The 19,106-nt window shown below is 37.4% G+C and overlaps 2 protein-coding genes across 5 annotated transcripts in view; both read left to right on the top strand.

Annotated features, from left to right (window-relative positions):
* radil2b (Ras association and DIL domains 2b) overlaps positions 1-7,209 on the top strand; it is a 30,687-nt gene extending 23,478 nt beyond the window's left edge. For all 3 annotated transcript variants that reach the window (XM_087275539.1, XM_087275538.1, XM_087275537.1), the window contains exons 13-17: positions 597-778; positions 1,653-1,902; positions 3,153-3,259; positions 4,230-4,372; positions 6,745-7,209. In XM_087275539.1, the coding sequence (XP_087131665.1) occupies positions 597-778; positions 1,653-1,902; positions 3,153-3,259; positions 4,230-4,372; positions 6,745-6,856 (794 nt within the window). In that variant the 3' untranslated portion in view covers positions 6,857-7,209. The remainder of the gene's footprint in view (positions 1-596; positions 779-1,652; positions 1,903-3,152; positions 3,260-4,229; positions 4,373-6,744) is intronic.
* Positions 7,210-8,818: 1,609 nt separating this feature from the next.
* sult2st2 (sulfotransferase family 2, cytosolic sulfotransferase 2) lies at positions 8,819-17,128 on the top strand. Of its 2 annotated transcripts, none has more exons than XM_087275405.1 (6): positions 8,819-11,838; positions 11,901-12,285; positions 12,365-12,491; positions 14,234-14,328; positions 14,913-15,093; positions 16,975-17,128. In XM_087275405.1, exons 2-6 carry the CDS (start codon positions 12,085-12,087, stop codon positions 17,082-17,084), a joined length of 714 nt encoding a protein of 237 aa, XP_087131531.1. In that variant the 5' UTR covers positions 8,819-11,838; positions 11,901-12,084; the 3' UTR covers positions 17,085-17,128.
* The last annotated feature ends 1,978 nt before the right edge of the window (positions 17,129-19,106 follow it).

Genomic DNA, 19,106 nt, shown 5'->3' with positions numbered 1-19,106 from the left:
ACACACATACAAACATGTACACACACAAATACAGAAACACACACTTTTACACACACTTACAAAGCATGTACACACAAACAAATATAGAAACACACACACACACACACACACACACAGACAGAAACATACACATGAAAAGACACACAAACACGCTTGCATAGACACACGCACACACACAGACAGAAACACACACATGCTGACAGACACACATACAAACATGTACACACACAAATACAGAAACATACACACAGACACACACACACACACACACACACACAGAAACATACACATGAAAAGACACAGACACTCTTACATAGACAAACACACACACACAGACACACACACATATGCAGACAGACACACACATACAAACATGTACACACAAACAAATACAGAAAGACACACACACACACACACACACACACACAGACAGACAGACAGAAACATACACATGAAAAGAAACACAGACACACTTACATAGACACACACACACACTGACACAGAGACAGAAACATACCCTGACTGACACAAGTACACACACAAAAACACACACACTCTCCTGATGACTCTGTGTGTGTGTGTGTGTGTGTGTCTAGCGGACCTGCTGGAGTGTTTTGATGCTCCTCCTCCTCTGGTTCTGCCCGGCGACGGCTTCCCCCTGCAGTTAAACAGAGCCGTGACAGATCTCAGCCTGATCCAGAGTCTGCAGCTGCTCCAGAAGCGGATCCAGAACATCACTGATCCAGAGTCAGCCACTGCGCACACACACACGCCTCCGGTGCGCACATTCACACACCGCTCATAGGCCAGTCTGGAACACACAACTTTATTATGTAAATGAATAGGTGGGGCGACACGGTGGCTCAGTGGTCAGCACTGTGGCCTCACAGCAAGAAGGTTGCTGGTTCGACTCCCGGCTGGGTCAGTTGGCATCTCTGTGTGTATAGACCGCCAACTATTCCAGCATATGTTTTACACAGCGGATGCCCTTCCAGCTGCAACCCAGTAGTGGGAAACACCCACACACGGCCAATTTAGTTAATCAGTTCCCCTATAGCGCATCTGTTTGGACTGTGGAGGAAACCGGAGCACCCGGAGGAAACCCACACCAACACGGGGAGAACATGCAAACTCCACACAGAAACACCAACTGACCCAGCCAAGACTCAAACCAGCAACCTTCTTGATGTGAGGCCACAGTGCTAACCACTGCACCACCGTGCCAATGCCGCATTTATTATGTATTCAGTATGTTTATATTTAATTTACATTTATTTATATTCAAACAAACACTATTATTGAACACTCTGGTAAATGTTTTTTATTATTAATTAATTTATTCATTTGTATTGTTTTTATTTGTTTTGAATTGATGTTATGCACAACTAATAGAAAACAATATGTAATAAAAAGGCATTTTAAAACTAATAATTGATTAATTATGCATAGGCGGTTCATTCCGCTGTGGTCACCCCTGATAAATAAGGGACTCAGCTGAATAGTTGAATAATTCTGCATGTATTTGATTCTATATTTAATAATGAGTGTGTTTCTGTCCATCATCAAACACTTTTGAAAAGCTGAAATGAATAAATGATTAATTCTGCACGTGTTTATTAATAATAATAAGCATGTTTGTGTCCACATGACAGCATGTCTCTGCCGTGGTGATTGAGGCCAAGCGCACTAAACTAAAGGTTCCTCCTAAAGCTCGTCTGGAGCCGTCGGGTCACTCAGAGCTGCAGTTTCCTCCTGATCTGGACTCCTGTGGAGATCTTTTATCCCAGACTCTTCAGAATCTGGAGCTTCAGGATGAAGATGGTTCTGTTGCAGCGCTGGACTCGTCCTGTTTGCTGACGCCGCCGAACACCCCGAGACAAACTGAAGACGATGCAGAGCAGAGTGAGACCAACTCACACACACCATCAACATTCACTCAGACACAACACACACACACACACACACACACACACTGACCCCGATGTTCTATTCAGAGATGATTTGATTGGATGTTTCTGCTTTTTGTCGTCTCTGATTGGTCAGATGGCCTCTTCTCTTTCCTAATAGGTCAGATGGCACCTAATCTACTCATATGGGTCAGATAGCCCATATTCTTGTCTGATTGGTCAGATGACCGCTACTGCACTCTAATTGGTCAGATGTCCCTTATTCTTCTCTAATTGGTCAGATGACCCATTTTCTTGTCTGATTGGTCAGATGATCGTACTCTTCTCTACTTGGTCAGATGTCCCTAATTATTTTCTGATTCGTCTGATGACCCCTGCTCTTCTCTAATTGGTCAGATGGCCCTTGTTATTTTCTGATTCGTCTGATGACCCCTGCTCTTCTCTAATTGGTCAGATGGCCCTTGTTATTTTCTGATTCGTCAGATGACCCCTGTTCTTCTTTGATTGGTCAGATGGCCCCTACTCTTCTTTGACTGGTCAGATGTCCCCTACTTTTCTCTAATTGGTCAGATGGCTCATACTCTCCTCTAATTGGTCAGATGTCCAATATTCTAAACTGATTGGTCAAATTACCCCACTCTACTTTAATGGGTCAGATGGCCCATATTGTCCTGTGATTGGTCAGATAGCCTTACTCTCCTCTGATTGGTCAGATAGCTTTATTCTCCTCTGGTCAAATAGCCTTAGCCTCCTGTGAGTGGTCAGATAGCATTACACTCGTCTGATTGGTCAGATAGCCTTAGTCTCCTGTGATTGGTTAGATAGCATTACACTCTTCTCGTTGGTCAGATAGCCTTAGTCTCCTGTGATTGGTCAGATAGCCTTAGTCTACTCTGATTGGTTAGATAGCATTACACTCTTCTCGTTGGTCAGATAGCCTTAGTCTCTCTGATTGGTCAGATATGCTTACTTTCCTATGATTGGTCGGATAGCCATACACTTCTGATTGGTCAGATAGCCTTAGCCTCTTGTGTTTGGTCAGACAGCCTTAGTCTTCTGTAATTGGTTAGATAGCTATACTGTCCTCTAATTGGTTAGATGGCCTAATACCTCCATTCATCACTGATTTTTGGAGTAAGCAGATGTTTTGCATATAGAGTACATATTATTTGTGTGTGTGTGTGTGTGTGTGTGTGTGTGTGTGTGTGTGTGTGTGTGTGCGTGTGTGTGTGTGTGTGTGTGTAGGTGAGTGTAATGAAGCTGCTGTTGGAGATGATGAAGATGAAGATGTGTTTGTGCTGGAGTTACAGAGAGCGGCGTGTGGTTTGGGTCTGCTGCTGGTGGACGGAGAGGTGAGGGCTCACATTTACACCGCATTCACAAAAATCAAAGAATAATGATCAAATAATTACAGTAAAGTTACAATAATTCGGCTGGAATGACATCTGCTGCATATAAAACAGATGCTGGATGAGTTGGTGGTTCATTCCGCTGTGGCGACTCCTGATAAATAATGGACTAAGCCAAAGGAAATTGAATGATTAATAATAAAAATAATTCATTCATTCATTCATTTTCTTTTCGGCTTAGTCCCTTAATCCGGGGTCGCCACAGCGGAATGAACCGCCAACTTATCCAGAATGTATTTACGCAGCGGATGCCCTTCCAGCCGCAACCCATCTTTGGGAAACAGACAATTTGGTCAACCCAATTCCCCTATAGTGCATGTGTTTGGACTGTGGGGGAAACCAGAGCACCCGGAGGAAACCCACACCAACACGGGGAGAACATGCAAACTCCGCACAGAAACGCCAGCTGACCCAGCCGGGGCTCGAACCAGCGACCTTCTTGCTGTGAGGCAACAGCACTACCTACTGCGCCACTGCGTTGCCATAATATTAATAATAATTATAATAATAATTATAATAATAATAATAATAATAATAATAAAAGTGATGTCATAGCAATAGTAATAATGGTAAAATGTATGAATAAATAAGAAAAAAGAAAAACAATGGCACATATACTCAACACAAAGTGTTAAAATGTCTTCTAACAACGTTTGATATTTAACATTATGTGAATTAATAAGCATATTAAGCAATTATTTCAGTTACAGCATTAACCATCACGATGAACAGCTCAACAGCATCTCCATGTGGGTTAAAATGGAAAACATTATTGTCAGAGAATCGCATGGAACTTATTATGACTGAAAAACCAAGAGTGTGTGGTGGACTAAACATGTGGAATGCTGAAATAACATGTCCTGCTGTAGTTTTGATGACAGAACTGCAGTGATTACTTTGTTTTATTTGTCAGGAAACAGCAGGACTGGGCGTCAGTGGGATCTTCATTAAATCAATTCTTCCAGATTCTCCTGCTGCGTTATCAGAGCGTCTGAAATCTGGCGACCGCATCCTCGCAGTCAATGGAAAGAGTCTATCCGGAGTCGATTATCAGACGTGAGAAAAAACACAGCATCCAGAAACACAACCAACACCACTTTGCACTTTGCAACTCACATACTTCACATAGAAATCTGATATATAAGCAAATTAATGCAAATTACATATATGACATACAAGGTTATGTTTGGATTTCACTTTTATTAAACAGATATGTTCATTAAAGTAAGAGTTTGGTCTTAAAACATCAAGAAAGATAATATATTTACATTAAAATTAGTTATAAAAGTCAGTTGTAGTTATAAAACTAAATTTTATATTTGATTTTACTGTTTTTTATATCAATTTATTTAATATTTCTTTCAGAACATATTAATTTGGACTGTGATCTTCAGATTAGTCAATACTAATTTAACAAAAAATCTGATGTATATGAACAAATATACTACTGTTAAGCATTCTGTCGAAAATATTGCTTTAAAATATGTCATATATGCAACATAAGTATTGGAATTATAAATATGTACATGTTCAATTGTATTAGCTATCACTTTATTTATCTGTGAGTTCATTTGAGTGTGTGTGTATAGATAGATAGATAGATAGATAGATAGATAGATAGATAGATAGATAGATAGATAGATAGATAGATAGATAGATAGATAGATAGATAGATAGATAGATAGATAGATAGATAGATAGATAGATAGATAGATAGATAGATAGATAGATAGATAGATAGATAGATAGATAGATAGATAGATAGATAGATAGATAGATAGATAGATAGATAGATAGATAGATAGATAGATAGATAGATAGATAGATAGATAGATAGATAGATAGATAGATAGATAGATAGATAGATAGATAGATAGATAGATAGATAGATAGATAGATAGATAGATAGATAGATAGATAGATAGATAGATAGATAGATAGATAGATAGATAGATAGATAGATAGATAGATAGATAGATAGATAGATAGATAGATAGATAGATAGATAGATAGATAGATAGATAGATAGATAGATAGATAGATAGATAGATAGATAGATAGATAGATAGATAGATAGATAGATAGATAGATAGATAGATAGATAGATAGATAGATAGATAGATAGATAGATAGATAGATAGATAGATAGATAGATAGATAGATAGATAGATAGATAGATAGATAGATAGATAGATAGATAGATAGATAGATAGATAGATAGATAGATAGATAGATAGATAGATAGATAGATAGATAGATAGATAGATAGATAGATAGATAGATAGATAGATAGATAGATAGATAGATAGATAGATAGATAGATAGATAGATAGATAGATAGATAGATAGATAGATAGATAGATAGATAGATAGATAGATAGATAGATAGATAGATAGATAGATAGATAGATAGATAGATAGATAGATAGATAGATAGATAGATAGATAGATAGATAGATAGATAGATAGATAGATAGATAGATAGATAGATAGATAGATAGATAGATAGATAGATAGATAGATAGATAGATAGATAGATAGATAGATAGATAGATAGTTTGTAATTCCAAAACTTGGAAAAGTGCAGGGCAAAAAACAATGGCTATTAATCGTATCCAAAATAAAAGTTTGTTTTGACATAATTTAAGTGTGTGTACTGTGTATATTTATTGTGTACATATATATTTGAGAAAATTGTAGTTTATATTTAGATAAAAAAATATATATGATACAAATTATATATAAATTTCAATATCTATGTAACAAAATAGTTTTGTTTCTATTTATGTGTATTACATGTACATAATATATATGTAAAACACACACACACACGCATATTATATCAAAACAAACCTTTATTTTAGATGTGTTTAATCATGATTAATCTTTGCCTAGCTCTAATATAAACATACAGAAACAAAGCAGTACCATATTGCACATCTACAGCATTTATTATGAAGTGTAGTCTCTACTTAAATGGCCGTAACTCTTGAAATGAATGGTGTATTTTCACCAGAATTGGTACATTTGTGCAAGTTCGCAGTATGTGGTTGCATAGACAAAATAGCTGTGTTTGGCCGTTAGGTGGCGCTGTAACACAGAGTAAACTAGACATTGCCTCTAACTGCAACCATTGAAAGTTGTCATGTATTATACAATTTGATTTTTAAAAAATTACACAAATTTAAAAATCTGTATTCAAATAAAGAAACATGATGGAACTTTGTGTAATTAATCAATGTGATGAGCACTTAACAACGTTTTTTTCAGTAGACACTCGAGTGACATCAACCTGAAAGTTGTGGCATTCTTTTTGAATCACCCTCTATTTATCTAAAGTGCCATTCATATATATGAGGATGCAGAACTGGAAAAACACAAGCCAAGCCTGTGATGTACATTAAGTGAAATGTTTATTCTCTTTCCAGAGGAATGGATCTGATTCAGACGTCAGGAGAACGCCCGCGGCTGCTGGTTTCCAGATCTCACCGCATTATAAGAGAAACACCAGCAAACTCTCTGTGTGATCTGGGAGACTGACTACACTACAACAATATCTGTCAATGTTTCCACTTTCGTCTAAAGTATTTTTTAACTATTTACAGTTAATAGTTGTTGGAAACAAGATCTCCCATAATGCAAATCAAAACCATAAATAAATGTGAGAGCTTCTAATGTAAGGATATGTTTTACAGTGTAAACAACTACTACAAATTAGCTCTAACATGTGCCTTTTCCCCATTTTATTGCTATTTTAATTCTGTTATCTTTGCATTTTTTATTGAAGATGTATGGAAATGAGTGGAATAATTAATGTATATGTTTTTATTGCATAATGTATGAAATAAATGTGTGTCTGCTTAACTAAAACAAACATTGCAAAAATAAAACAAGTGTTAAAACATTTGAGTGCTACTTAAAAATGTAAAATTTATTTTTGTTAAATTTGTTCAGTAATTTAGTGTATATATACGTATATTAATATTTAATTGGGGAGAAATGCTTAAATGCTTTTGTAGTTTAACTTGATTTTTTATTTATTTATATTACATACGACATGACTTAAACTCTGGGGTCCAGTAAATGTCTCTTGAGATGATAACCTATAATTAATAACTTTTGTTTTTATACACACTTCCATGGTTAATTATTATTTATGCTCAAGTCATTATAGAAATATCATAAAGGAAACTTGATCAATTTTATGAAGGAAACTTAATGAGTTTTTTTCTGTTGAACACAAATGGAGATATGTTGAAGAATGTTGGGAAACTGATGTTGCCATTAACTTCCATCCACATACACAACCACAAATACACAAATTCATTACACGTTAAAATTAAAAATAAATTAAATTGTATTAGTTTTTCCTACTATATATGATTACAAGTTTACAACATTCTTCAAAATATCTTCAGATGTGTTCGGCAGAAACAAAAATCCTAAATATTTGTAAGTAAATCATAATTTTTGGTTGAAATTCTCGTTGATACTCCACATAATACTATGGGTTATTTTATATTATATTATATAGACTTACCTTGTGCTTCACAAATGCATATACATTAGATATAGCAAAGAAAAACTGGAACTAATTTCTAAAGACCACAGTCCAAAAATGAGTACACCCAAATTAATATGTTGGGGAATTTATTTATAAAATTGTAATAAACATGAAAAATTGAGAGAAACATAAAAAATTATCAAATTTAGTTGGAAATATGTTGATAAAGATGTTCGGTGACCACTCTTTTTTTAACATATCTGTTTAATAAAACGAAATTGTTCAATGCACCAAAATATATCGTCTATATTCGCTGATAAATGGATAAAAACATTGATTTATACATAAAGACATCCATATCCAGATATCCATAAAATTTATAATACATTTGGATGAAATGAAGTTGAGGATCATCACATCAGCAAATGAAGGAACTAAAATGCTGTCATACTTTAAAATGAAGGTGATAGGCTTTAATATACAAATATGAATACTGATCAGGCCTATAATATAAATAAAGAATATTTCTTGATTTTGAGGGTTTGCTAGTTACAACTAAACAGCAAAGATGTTAAATCAGTAAAGCGTTCAGTGAATCCACAAAAACATGCAATGATGGTTAATTTAGTGTTGCCAACCCTCTTAATTATAGAGGTAAAGTTGGTTTTATATTCAGATATTCAGACATTCTCCTTAATAAAATGTCTAAATAGCGAAATCATATAGCAGCCAGTGATTATTAAAGTACAGCATTGTTCACAGTCAACAAGATAGTGCGTGTTGTCATACCTGCATGCTAATTCCCATCGAACATTCAAACAAACAATATAGAGACTAATAAATAAAAAAATAATGGCGAATATAAAACCAAATACCTCTATCATAATTTTTATGTCACCTCAAAATGTTCAAGGTCCAGAATTTGATGGATTCTGTTGTCATTTTGTGGCTGGAATACAACCGCAGGGCAATAATTCTCCTATCAGGGGGATGGACTCAATGTCCTGATTGTGAAAGACTCCACAGTTGATTTTGGATGGAAGTCCATAGACTAAAGGTGTAACTCCATTATTACCGCACATGTGCTGCTCCTCTGATCATCTGCAGCTGCTCTCTAGATTAATTCTTCATTATTTGATCAGAAAATGACTGAATCGGAGCTGTATTCGGTGCATAAAGGTGTGTTTGTGCCCACACATTTACACCCTGCTGAGAGCCTGAAATACTACGAGGACTTCATTTTCCGTCCGGATGACATCCTGATCGTCACTTACCCCAAATCAGGTCAGTCTGGCACTTTTAATAGCTGTATTTGAGATAAAAGCAAACCTGAAGCTTGTTTAACAGCCGACGCCGCTCCCGCTATTTCTTTGTTTACTTGCTGTCCGTTGGGTTTCTATGGAAGCCCGTTCCCGCCTCTGAAGTCTGAATAAAAACGATCAAAAATGTATTGTGGCTTTATTTCTCAGAATTGCGAGATAAAAGCGGGAATTGCAACTTTCCCCCTCAGAATTCTGACTTTAGGGGAGAGCTGGGCATTAGTAAAGCGGGGTAGATTATTAAGAAGTAGGTTTTATAACGTTACTTAAGAGTATTTGGAGTAACTTATGTATGGCTTTAAAACAACATTAGCACCATTTAATTGATTGTGAGTAATGTACTTTGATAGTCATTGGTTTCTAATATAATATTTCACTAGTAGAATTAGCAGATTACCTTTCTGAAACTTCATTATTCAGAAAATGTCTGAATGTGGGAATTATAAAACAGTAACACACTAAGCTTTAAGACAGTTGCTCAGTGTTTAGCCTATCACTACATGTTTCAGAGCTATTTACCACACTGACAGTCAACTGCCTTAAATTCCTCCCATTTATTGAAGAAGTTTGAGGATTTGGATGAGAACATCAGGAGAACCATTTCAGCAGCATACAAGTATTTTACAAGTATAAAAATCTGTGAAATATGTTACCCTGCTGAAAGAAAACAGCTAAAACCAGCCTGTCTGACCAGCTAAACCACCTAAGACCAGCCAGCCTGAGCAGCTAAGGCCAGCCTGACAAGCTAAAACCAGCAAAGACCAGCTTGACCAGCTAAAGTTAGCTAAGACCAGCTAAAAACAGCTAAGATCAACCTGACCAACTCATACCAGCTACAAAGTTGACAAAACCCCTCTAAAACTATCTAAAACCAGCATTGACCAGCTAAAACCAGCTAAGACCCGCTTGACTAGCTAAAACCAGCTTGACCAGCTAAAACCAGCTAAGACCAACCTTACTAACTAAGACCAGCTAAAAAGTTGCCAAAACCCCTTTAAAACTATCTAAAACCAGCATTGACCAGCTAAAACCAGCTAAGACTAGCTTGACCAGCTAAAATCAGCTAAGACCAGTTTGACTAGCTAAAACCATCTAAGACCAGCTAAAAAGTGGTCAAAACTCCTTGACAACCAGCCTGACCAGCTAAAACCAGCTAAGACTATCTTGGCCAGTAAAACCAGCAAAGACCAGCTTAACTTGCTAAAACCAGATAAGACCAACCTGACCATCTAAGACCAGCTAAAAAGTGGTCAAAACTCCTTGAAAACCAGCTATGACTAGCCTGGGAAACCAGCTTGGGTGACCAGCTAAAACCAGCCTGATCAGCTTAAGCTGGTTTTTTTCAGTAGGGTGGTCAAATCTTATATCGTTTTGACTGCTGTCAAAAGTTGGAACCATTTTTTTCAGGTTCTCCAACAAGGGCTCAATGGGCAGGAATTGTAAAGGAAAAACCCTGTATGGAGAGACTGACCAAAGACTTGATTCAAAAGAGGGCAACAAATACAGGGAGAAGCGGACTGAGTGTGCCGTAAACAATATGTGATCATGTTCTTCAAATGTATTGTGACTTGATTTTGTAACCCCATGACCACCACTTTGTTTCTTTCTCTCCACCGCCTCCTTTTTATTTTCTTCTTTCTTTTGTTTTTTATTACTAAAAGGGGTTATATATATATATATATAGGTCACTGGTTTGAGTCCCAGCTGGGTCAGTGTGTGTTTCTGTGTGGAGTTTGCATGTTCTCCCTGTGTTCGCGTGGGGTGCTCCGGTTTCCCCCACAGTCCAAAGACATTGTCCGAAGTTAAAATTTGTCTTTAGTGTGTGCATAAATGAGAGTGTATGGGTGTTTCCCAGTACTGGGTTGCAGCTGGAAGGGCTTCTGCTGTGTAAAACATATGCTGGATAAGTTGTCGGTTCATTGCACTGTGGCAACCCCTGAATAATAAAGGGACTAAGCTGAAAATAAAATGAATGAATGAATATATATATATAACCCTTGTGTATTGTTTAAATGTCCTCTCCTTTGGTTCTGTTGGTGCTGTTTTTGCCCATTGACTCCCATTATAATGTCATTTTTTGATCGCCAAGCTGTGACAGCATATAGTCATGTATTCTTGATCGTCGGTGGTTTTCCCTGTTGGGAAGAGGAACATTTGTCATTTGTAATTTTACGGTTGACGTGTTGAACCCAGGCTCATTTTTAGAGACGTGCCCAGGGCTACATTTTTGAGAACCATGAAATATAAGCCCAGGGCTATGTCTTCTCGCAGTTTTAGTTTCCGCAAACCCACTACAGGCCGCTTTGTAGATTTTTGACAATCTCAAATACGTTACTGGAGCATGTTAGCCCAGCATTCATGTCATAAATCTACTAGAGGCCACTGTGTAATCTTCTGCCTGTGTACATTTGCATAATATATCAGCTGGCTATCGACACCCGCTTCCTTTAACACAACCAATAGTGTTTTCAAAAGCAAGCTAGTGAAGAAAAGCACATCACAGTTGCATGCTTTTACATTTTCATTGAGGTTTGTTTTACCTGGTTTCTGGACGCATCCTTCGCCATGCTGGAATATTGGTTTGCTCTGCTCTGTGTTCCAAGTTCAACACCATACAAGGCGAGCTATCGAGCAAACTGGTCATGCCAGAAAAGCCGTATATATGGGAAAATGTGTTTAGCAGTAGCAAAAACAAGAGAGCAGAATTTGTCTGTGGCGTCATACCACCCTGTAGTGTTCGTTTGTATGCAGCCATATACAGCCCCGTATTTATATACTGCGTACACTATAGTTCAAAAACACACTATATTAACCCATTCATTTTGTAAATACCAGCTTTTATTGTGGATTAATCGTGTTTGACGGCACTAATTGAAATGTTCTGATCATTATTGTTAATGTGGTGAAATGCTGGTGTGTTGTGTTGTGCTTCAGGCACCACATGGATGCAGGAGATCGTCCCCCTGGTAGTGAGCGAGGGCGATCTGACGTTGGTTCTGACCGTGCCCAACTGGGACCGAGTGCCGTGGCTGGAGGAGCATCGAGCCATTCTGCTGAGTTTAGAGCAGAGAGCATCGCCACGCATCTTCGCCACTCACTTTCACCACCAGATGATGAACCCGTCCTACTTCAAGATCAAGCCCAGGGTAAACACATGCTCACCCCTGACAATCACACACCGCACTGCTCTAATAGACTTCACTGAGGTGACTGTGTGCTCCTCAGGTTCTGTACGTCATGAGGAACCCCAAAGACGTCTTCATTTCTTCATTCCACTATTATGGGATGGCCTCATTCCTGGTCAACCCGGGAACACAAGACGAGTTCATGGAGAAGTTCCTGAATGGAAACAGTGAGACTAATTCAGCTCTCGAGATGCTTCAACATCTCTCACTACAGCAAAGCTTTCTTTCTCTCTTTCATGGTTGATTTGTTCTTTTATTTCTCTTTCTTCCTTTCTTCATTCTTTTATTTTCTTTCTTTCTTCCATCCTTCCTTCATTCATTCATTCATTCATTCATTCATTTATTCATTTTCTTTCTTTGTTCTTTCTTTTTTTCTTTCATTAATTTATTTTCTTTTGTTTAATTAATTTATTTTTTTCTTCTTTTTTCATTCATTCATTTATTCTTTCTTTCATTATTTTTTTCTCTTCATTTATTCTCTTTTTACTTGTTTTGGTTAATTAGTTATTTATTTCTTTTTTGTTTCATTTATTGATTTATTTTTTCATTCATTCATTCATTCATTCTTTCTTTTATTTATTTCTATTCACTCCTTTATTTCTTTCATTCATTCATTCTTTCTTTCTCTCTTTCCATTCTCTCCTTTCTTTCCTCCTTCATTCATTCATTCATTCATTCATTCATTTATTCTTTCCATTCGCTCCTTTCTTTCCTCCTTCATTCATTCATTCATTTATTCTTTCCATTCGCTCCTTTCTTTCCTCATTCATTAATTCATTCATTCATTCTTTTTTATTCTTTCCATTCACTCTTTTCTTTCCTCCTTCATTCATTCATTCATTCATTCAATCATTCATTCATTAATTCAATTATTCATTCATTCATTCAATCATTCAATCATTCAATCTTTTATTCTTTCCATTCCCTCCTTTCATTCTTCCTTTATTATTTCATTCATTCATTCTTTTTTATTCTTTTCATTCGCTCATTTCTTTCCTCCATTCATTCATTCATTCAATCTTTTATTCTTTCCATTCGCTCCTTTCTTTCCTCCTTTATTATTTAATTCATTCATTCTTTTTTATTCTTTCCATTCGCTTCTTTCTTTCTTTCTTCCCTAATTCATTCATTCATTCATTCATTCATTCATTCATTCATTCATTTATTCTTTCCATTCGCTCCTTTCTTTTCTCATTCATTCATTCATTCATTTTTTATTCTTTCCATTCGCTTCTTTCTTTCCTCCTTCATTCATTCATTTATTCTTTCCATTCGCTCCTTTCTTTTCTCATTCATTCATTCATTCATTCATTCATTCATTCATTCTTTTTTATTCTTTTCATTCGCTCCTTTCTTTCCTCCTTCATTCATTCATTCATTCATTCATTCATTTTTTATTCTTTCCATTCGCTTCTTTCTTTCCTCCTTCATTCATTCATTCATTTATTCTTTCCATTCGCTCCTTTCTTTTCTCATTCATTCATTCATTCATTCATTCTTTTTTATTCTTTTCATTCGCTCCTTTCTTTCCTCCTTCATTCATTCATTTATATTTATTCATTCATTGATTCGTTTATTCATTCATTCATTACTTTTTCTCTTCATTTATTTTCTTTTTACTGGTTTTTGGTTAATTTTTATTTTTTATTTTTTTTATTTATTGATTTATTTTTTCTTGAATGAATTAATTAATTCTTTCATTCTTTCTTTTATTCTTTCCATTAGCTCATTTTTTGCTCATTCATTCATTCATTCTTTTTTCCCTTCATTTATTCTTTCTTTTATTCTTTCCATTCATTCCTTTCTTTTCTCCTTCCTTCATTCATTAATTTTTTTCTCCCATTAGTGCCTCAGTTTTGGTTTTTAAATGTGATAATAGCAGTTTTCATGATCCTCCTCTGCCCCTCAGTCATGTTTGGCTCCTGGTTTGACCATGTGAAAGGCTGGCTGAATGCTGCAGAACAGGAGCACATCCTCTACATTTCCTATGAGGAGATGATCAATGTGAGTATTTGTGCTTTCATAATCTCGTGATAACACTGTAATCTTCACTTTAATCCAACGCTTTGCTCTCAGCAGAGGAGTTTCCCAAGAGACGTGATTTTAACACCTTTATAACTCTGGAGTCAGTCAATTATTTACCACTTCAACATTTTAAAACATTTCATCTATAGATAAACCGTTGTGTGTTCATGCATAAAATCCTAAATAGACCATTTTAGTATGCATACGTTATTTCTCTGGTCTTCATGCATTTATAAGCGTGCTATCAGCTTGTCATTGTTCTGCAGGTCAGTGTGTGTTTGTCGTCATATTAAACATTATGAAACCGTTCCAACTCGTTCAAGGTCGCTCTAATGTAATCTCGGTCCTTTTATCGACAGCTAACCTTGACCAAAGTCCACTAGAAAAACGTCAACTAACATTTTTGTCATTTTTTACATTTTATTTTTATTGATTTGCTACTTTCTTCAAGTATTTTTGGAACTGTTTAGACTATTTTAAATAAATAAATCTGAATAAATAACTGTATTTTCATTTCTGTTGATCTGGTACATATTTATAAACATGATTGATTTCTTTGACAGGATTTGAGAGCATCTGTGGAGAAAATCGCCACTTTTCTTGGGAAATCCTTGAGCTCAGAGGTGGTGGAGAAAATCGCAGATCACTGTGTGTTCAAGAACATGAAGCAGAACAAGATGTCCAACCTTTCTCTGGTGCCGGAGGAGTTCATGGACCAGAAGAAGTCAGAGTTCCTGAGGAAAGGTAAAACACTGTATGCATAATTCCACGCAGTGGCGCAGTAGGTAGTGCTGTCGCCTCACAGCAAGAAGATTGCTGATTCGAGCCTCGGCTGGGTCAATTGGTGTTTCTGTGTGGAGTTTGCATGTTCTCCCTGCGTTTGCATGGGTTTCCTCAGAGAGCTCCGCTTTCCCTTACAGTCCAAATACATGCAGGTGAATTGGCAAGACTAAATTGTCTGTAGTGTATGGGTGTGAATGAGTGTGTGTGGGTGTTTCCCAGAGATGGGTTGCGGCTGGAAGGGCATCCGCTGTGTAAAAACGTGCTGGATAAGTTGGCAGTTCATTCCACTGTGGTGGCCCTGGATTAATAAAGGGACTAAGCCAACAAGAAAATGAATGAATGAATGTTGTGGGCGTGTACACAGCTCGCTGTTTTAGGGGCGTGTTGCTTCACATGAAAATTAGTTTCGGCTTCCCGCCCAACGTAACAAGTGGGCGGAGCCAAGAGCTCTCTGTGTTTGCAACAGACAGGCAGACTGAGAGAAGGAGTAGGAGTGAGAGGATCAGCATTCAGCCGTACATGTACGACTCTGACACAGACCAAGCAGAGAGTACACAATCATTTGCAACCCAAGCTCATTCTGGAAACGTAGCCCCGCGGACGTTTCTGGAGACCGCGATTTACGTGGCCGGAGGTACGTAAAGGCCGCGTTTGTTTTTTTTTGAGCGAACGCCGCTGGGCGGTGTGGCGCCGCTCTGCCCCTCCTCTTCGCGCTTGCCGGCCGACGGCTCGCTTCCGAGTGGAGGGCTTTCCCGACGCAATCAGTTTGTCCGCCTAGCTCACAGCGTTGCGTCGGCGGAGCGGAGGCCCCGGACGAGGAGGAGGAGGAAGAGCCGGCCGCGGTGGACGACGACCGGGATCGAGTCCGGGGAACAGCAGGTTCCGGAAATCAGGTGAGACGAAAAACGGAATCCGAAAAATGAGGGCGAGAACACGGCGGGATCCTAAAACGCGGTCGAAATCGAAGACGAGGGCTTTTGCCTTTTTTTTTTTTTTTTTTCCCGATCCGGTGGCTTTTCGCGCGGGCCCGAGACGCGAAAAAGCGCGCACAGCGGCCTCTCGCGGATCGGCGAAAACAAAAAAACGCTCGAATACGTACCTCCCGGGATGTAAATCGCGGTCCGCAGAAACGTCCGCGGGGCTACGTTTCCACAATGAGGCCGGGTTGATCATTTGTGTCTTTGAATAGTTTTACAGCCAACTGTGTGCTAGTTTCAAGTGCCGAGCTTGTACACTGAGACTAATAACCACCACATTGAATTATTTTTGACTGAGGCACTGAATGCGGCGCGAAACAGCACACCAGACACTCTCTGTGGCGCGGAAGAAACATTTGTTATGTTGTTAAATTGAAAGAAAAAAGGACTGTGTGTGTTTATATCAGCCCAACATGACAGTATATACACTATGCTTACACACACGTCTGTCCAAACAGCTTGAAAAGTACATTTTTCACCATAGGTGTCCTTTAAAACATTTACTCCTGAACGTGTCTATAAAATAAAGCAGCATACTAACTGTTTGTATTATTATACCTCCTAAAGTTACCTTTTTTTTGCTTGGGTAAAGAGATAATATTGTATATACTGTGATAAACGCTTCAGCAATTAATCACAACATGAAAATTTGACAGCATCATAAGCCTAGCTTTAATATGATTAGTTAATCTATGTAAAAGCACTGTAATTATAATAATAAAGAGGAGCTGTGTGAACAACAGCACCGTGTACAATAGAAAGGACTGAAGGATGTTTGAGTGAATGATCCCTTTACTTTATTGTGTATTCAGCTGTTCAGTGTTCACACCCGCGCTGTTGTCTTTTCCTGTTTTTGCGCTGTCAGGAATTGCTGGCGATTGGAAGAATCATTTCAGCGCGGCCCAGGAGGAGAGATTTAATGCTGTGTATGACGACAAAATGAAGGATGTCAAATTCAAGTTTCCATGGGACTGAAATCCATTACTGTCTGCTTCTAATAAACATTTGGTGCACAGCCACTATGGTGATTGCTTTTAATAATAATATACGATTATACTGCTAATTACATAAAATGGTTCTGATTGGCTAACGAGCTGTTTTTTGGCCCGTTTCCCCTGAGTGGTACAGTACGGGTCACCTTTATCAGGCTTGGATTTACACTGTCAAAAGGGTACCAATGGTAAACCTTTTAGTGGGCGTGGTACTATTTTAGGTCCATTAGGATTACCTGAATGATTTACATTTGCCAAATGCCAGAATAGTGAGAGAATTTTGATATTATTTTCTAGTCAGTCAGAAGTTTACACACATTTCCTTGGTATTTTCAGCTTTGCTTTTAAACTGTATAACTTTGGTCAGATGTTTCGGGTCTCCTTCCACAAGCTTCTCACAATAGTTTGCAGGAGTTTTGGCCCGTTCCTCTTGCAGAATTGCTGTAACGGAGTCAGATTTGTAGGCTGTCTTGCTCGCACAAGCTTTTTCAACTCTGCCCACACATTCTCTATAGGATTGAGATCAGGGCTTTGTGATGGCCACTCCAAAACATTCACTCTGTTGTCCTTAAAGCACATTTGAACTAATTTGGCAGTGTGCTTAGGGTCATGATCTGTTTGGAGGAGCCATTTGTGGGCAAGTTGTAATGTCCTGGCTGATGTCTTGAGATGTTGCTTCAGTATTTCTCCATAATGTTCTTCATGATGCCATCTATGCTGTGAAGTGGACCAGCTTGTGCACGCGCTAGCGACATTCTCTGTAAACCAATAGCGCTCAGCGCCTTGCTCCGGCTTTTGGTAACTTTTTGTCGTGCTAGGTACCCTTTCAAAAGGGCACACTAAAATGGTACCATACAGTTTGCTTTTTAGTACCTCTTGACAGTGGAAACGGCCATAAAAGCGTACCGAACCATACCATACCTTACCACTCAGTGGAAATGGACCATAATGTGTTTGGTTATTGTCAGATAAAGGCACAGCTAAAGTAGTTCCAGCAGGTTTACAGCTCATTACAGGTCCATATCACTCCGCTGAATGATTTCAGTTATTTTACAGCTATTTTACATCACCATCACCATTATTGTGCATTATTTTCTCATAATTCAGCCTGTTTCCATTTTTTTATTATTATTTATGTGTGTTAAACGTATATTTGTTGTTTACTGTAGTTGTTGTAGAATCCCCATTACAGATTAATTCAGTAGTATGGTCCAAAAACACTACAGTATTTTACTACAGATTGCTAAATTAAAGAAACTAATTTATTTGGCTAAATTCTGTAAATGTAGCCTTTAAAATCTGACATTTTAAGCATCCCGCATGAAATACAATAATTTATTGTAAATACTATAGCAGTTTTGAAAAACATTTTATTAGGATTTTTTTAAATGGAAGGGCTTTAATGGGATAGTTCACTGAACAATTAAAAATTTTAAATATAAAAAAGATAATTAATGTTGTTTTATTATCATTTATAAAAATGTTTAATCATTATTTACTTGTTTCAAACCTTTATTGGTTTCTTTCTTCTGTTGAACACAAAAGTAGATAGTATTTGTTTTTCTTGCTATGGTCAAAGATTAGGTTGTCCTCATTCTTTGACATGTCTTAGGTTTATAACCGCTTGAGGCAGAGTAATAGTAAGCAAATAGTCACTTTGAGTGAACTACAGGGGGGTTTGGGGGGGTGACTCCCTTAATTGAAACTTGAAAGACGTAAAAACTAGATGTAATGAAGGATCAGCTGTTTAATTGTTGTGCATAGTTTTCACTTATCTGTATATTAGATAATATTATTAATAATTAAAACAATAGATAATATAAATATACATTTGACCACCCCTATAATGGATCATACCATTGTAAATGTATATTCGCGCAACAGTCTGACTGAAACTGCAGATAAAGCACAGAGTCCGATAGACAACACAAGTGTTCAAACTACACTTTACTATGTAAACAGGTGTTTGTTTCTACATGTAATCTAAAATTAAAGTCACCATAGA

This window comes from Danio rerio, chromosome 12, assembly GCF_052040795.2.
Source record: "Danio rerio strain M-AB ecotype USA chromosome 12, GRCz13ab, whole genome shotgun sequence".
Classification (NCBI taxonomy): domain Eukaryota; kingdom Metazoa; phylum Chordata; class Actinopteri; order Cypriniformes; family Danionidae; genus Danio; species Danio rerio.
Note: the sequence above shows the minus strand (reverse complement) of the source record. Positions and strands in the feature narration are given on the sequence as shown.